This window comes from Colobus angolensis, unplaced genomic scaffold (genome assembly GCF_000951035.1).
Source record: "Colobus angolensis palliatus isolate OR3802 unplaced genomic scaffold, Cang.pa_1.0 Scaffold413, whole genome shotgun sequence".
In the NCBI taxonomy this organism is placed as follows: domain Eukaryota; kingdom Metazoa; phylum Chordata; class Mammalia; order Primates; family Cercopithecidae; genus Colobus; species Colobus angolensis.
The window spans coordinates 1,727,808-1,731,689 of record NW_012117522.1 but is presented as its reverse complement, the minus strand read 5'-3'; the positions used below and the strand labels follow the sequence as shown (position 1 = coordinate 1,731,689).

Genomic DNA, 3,882 nt, shown 5'->3' with positions numbered 1-3,882 from the left:
TAGTCTTGTTCACCAAATCTCAGAATATGAAAGTAAATATGGGGTACCCCCTAAGCTTATAAGGTTTTTTTGTTTGTTGGTTGAATTATTCTCTCCTTGTTTCGCAAAGCATTAAAGGCGGCTTATAAAGGATGCATAAAATACAAGATAGCATACATTCGAAACAGGGATTGAAGAGGCAAGAAAAACAAGGGATAAAATGGAGGATAAAATGGGGTCAGGAAGATGCATACCACAAATATCTTTGCTTTCATAGAGGGATGAGCCCCAAGCACCTTTTCAAAGTAGTAGCAGTGGGTGCCAGATGGCCTGCTACTCCTCTTTGTCCAGTTCCTTTATTTAGTGCCCATTCTCTCTCATCATTCCAGGCACCCCTCTCCTCCCCTGAGGCTCCTCAGATCTCTCACCCTCTTCCCTTTCCTGAGAGCCCCTCATTACGAAATCACCTCCCTCTTATTCTCTATGTCAGTGGTCACTTTGATCTCAGAATAAGTCAACATATTAAACCAGTAGTGCTCAGATGTGGTTCTGTGTATGATCTGCCTGGGGAATGTTACAAAAAAAATAAAGAAGATTCTTAGTTCCTTGTGTAAGAGGTCTGATTTTGTAGGTTTGGAGTAAGGCCCTGGAATATCTATTTTTTGAAAGCAACCCTGGAGATTCTGATGCACAGCCAGGTTTGGGGAACTCTGCTAAATAAACCATTGGAGTGGGCCACCTGACAAAGCTGAGGGCTTCCTGACACCAGAGGGATGCGGCAAAGGCTTGTTGATTATTTTAGAGCAGCTTTTTGTATTTAGCGGTGGTCTTGGGAAGGGGAACAAATGGGTTTTTCCGAGATGCTTTTTCACCTCCCAGATTCTAGGCTGTAGTATAATTTATGCGAAGGTGTAGATGAATCTGAAATACTCCTAACCCTGATCCTTTTCATGGAGGGCTCTCCTTCACCAAAAATGTATCTGCTGCAGTGGATGCTAATTTCAGGGCCTATGACTAAGTGAAATGAAGAATTTCAAACAACGTAGGCGTGGAGATCTTCCAGTTGTTCCTTAAATCAGTGGCTCCCAAACTTGGCTGATTTTCAGAGTCATCTGGGAAGCTTTTTTAAAATACAGATTTTTGGGCTCCACTCCCGAACTACTGAATCTGAATCTTAAGGTGGATGTGGTACCCAGAAATGAGTAGTTATCAAAAAAGAAAACTCCCCAGATGATTTGGATGCCCAGTTGTGTTTAGGAATCTCGACGTTAAACCATCCAATATGAACCCTCTCTGCTTTAGTCTCCTCTTTCTTAGGACTCTAGAAGTTTCAGAAATAGTTTGAGGAAAAATGACAGGAGACATTTTATACAACAGGCATGAAATATGTGAAACTTGTCTGCCCTAGAAGTAATACAGAAGAAAAAAATACAAAAATAGTTCAAGAAGGGAGGGAACCTTTGCATGATGGGATGATAAGGTGAAATTAGGGGTGCCATGTACAGAAGTAACTGTCTCTTTGAGGTCCTGCCACAATGGGCGATTCGTAAATTATCCCCTAGCAAAGCCATTAGAAATCAACTAAAGAAGATCGTCATTCTTTGAGATTCCATGATTTGTAACTAAGCAGATAACAAGTCTGTAGCTCTCTTGTCTCATGAACACATTGATTTGTTCCCAATTAATTTACTCAAGGAATGTTCGACAACTGTGAGGTGCTACCTGGCAGCTTGGTTCCCTCACTGTTATCCCTCTCTCTGGTACTGAGAGTTCACTCTTTGGAGGGATTTCCAGAATGTATTCCCACGAATGGGAAGGGCTTCTGATGGACCCTAAGATGGAACATGAGGTGGCAATTTTGACATTTGAATGACAGGCATTCCGTAAAGGACCTGCAGAGGGTGAGATGAGTGTAGCCATGGCATTGGGGCTTATGCAAGGAGCAGGACACAAGACGGTTTTCGTCTCAGGCTGGGACTTTAAACTTGAGTGTTGACTTTGTTCTGGGCTTGAGGTGCTGAATATTTTATGAACCCCCGTCCTCAGGATTCAGGGACACAGTGCCTCTAAAAGCTCCAAAGCATATGTCTGTATGAAGTTGTTGACCTCTGACCTCAATCCCGATGCAGTCTTTGATTCTGACTCCCAGCTGAGACCCTTCTTTGGGATCCTCATAGACAATCTCCCCACCTTGTGTCTCTCTGGATCTCAGAAATGACCCCATTGAAGACCGGAGTTCAACATTCCGACAAGTAGCAGAGCGGATGCAGAAAATGCAGGAGAAGCAGAAAGCTTTTGTGCTCAATCCTGCCATCGGGGTAGGGCCTCTCCTTTTTCTATGTTCTCCACCACCCCCCAACACCTGGGAACTGCTTGCCACTTCCTTGGGGCCTCTGATTTTAGGTTCTGTTACATCTTGTTTAAATTCCTGAGGCATTGTGAGTCAGCTAAAATGTTATAAACCAAATCCTATTTTCCCATTTACGTTTTCACCTTAAGATATTTCATCTTCATTCCAACCGTCTCTCAAATTGGTAAGCCTTAAACACTTCAGTGGTCTGGGACAGTTTCTGTTTAAAGAAGCTCTTTGCCATCTATGTATAGACAGCATTGAATAGCCATTGTTATGTCTCAGTCTGTCTCTCTCACATATTTACATTTTAAATATGGGCTTTAAAAAGTGGGGTGCAGTTTTGTTTCATTCTTCTGCCTTTTTAAATCCTCTCCAAAATTTGGTGGCCCTTCTTAGCTTGAAAGCTGTTTTCTCCTGTTCTTTTTTTCTCATCTGGATTGCGGATACATTTCACCAGCACCATTTCTCCTTACTTGGGCCTTACGAGGGCCTTAGCCAGATTCCAGCCGGTGCCTCCCTCTACCAGTGATGGGCACACCATCTGCGACATTCTCCTCCATCTTCCTTTTGTGAGATAGGAAGGTAGAATTCCATATGACATAAGAATTCCACAGCTTTCACCCCCCAAATCCTCATCTGTCTTTCCTCCTCTATGCAAATGTTGACTTTCAATCTTCTTTTCTCAGTCACTTCTGTTTTTGTTTTTGTTTTTTTTTTTGAGATGAATTCTTGCTCTTGTCACCCAGGCTGGAGTGCAATGGCGCGATCTTGGCTCACTGCAACCTCTGCTTGCCTAGTTCAGGCAATTCTCCTGCCTCAGCCTGCGGAGTAGCTGGGATTACAGGCACCTGCCACCATGTCTGGCTAATTTTTGTATTTTTAATAGACAGCCTGTTGGCCAGGCTGGTCTCAAACTCCTGACCTCAGGTGATGTGCCCGCCTCGGCCTCCCAAAGTGCTGGGATTATAGGTGTGAGCCACTGCACCCAGCCTCAGCCACTACTGTTATCATTCTGTTTGCTGTAGCCTCTTTGTCTGTCTGGTGTGCTGTGTTCCACATCTGTACCGCTGCAATCACTGCTTCCTTAGTCTCTGAAAAGCATATGACATGTGGTATTTGGACTGATAAACTACCACAGAAAATGGTGGAGGTGGGGGAGGTGGGGGAGAAATTTCTTGGAAATAAAAGTGCTCTCTGGTCTGGATGTGGTGGCTCATGCTTGTAATCTCAGCATTTTGGGAGGGCAAGGTGGGCAGATCCCTTGAGGTCAGGAGTTCAAGACCGGCTTGGCTAACATGGTGAAATCACGTCTCCACTAAAAATACAAAAATTAGGCCAGGCGCAGTGGCTCACACCTGTAATCCCAGCACTTTGGGAGGCCGAGGCAGGTGGATCACAAGGTCAGGAGATTGAGACCATCCTAGCAAACACGGTGAAACCCTGTCTCTATTACAAATGCAAAAAATTAGCTGGGCGTAGTGGCGGGTGCCTGTAGTCCCAGCTACTCGGGAGGCTGAGGCAGGAGAATGGCGTGAACCCGGGAGGCGGAG

The 3,882-nt window shown here is 44.6% G+C and overlaps 1 protein-coding gene across 1 annotated transcript in view; it reads left to right on the top strand.

Annotated features, from left to right (window-relative positions):
• GCKR (glucokinase (hexokinase 4) regulator) overlaps nt 1–3,882 on the top strand; it is a 28,889-nt gene that overhangs the window by 8,751 nt on the left and 16,256 nt on the right. The window contains 1 exon segment of the mRNA XM_011956328.1: nt 2,157–2,297. Within this exon segment, the coding sequence (XP_011811718.1) occupies nt 2,157–2,297 (141 nt within the window).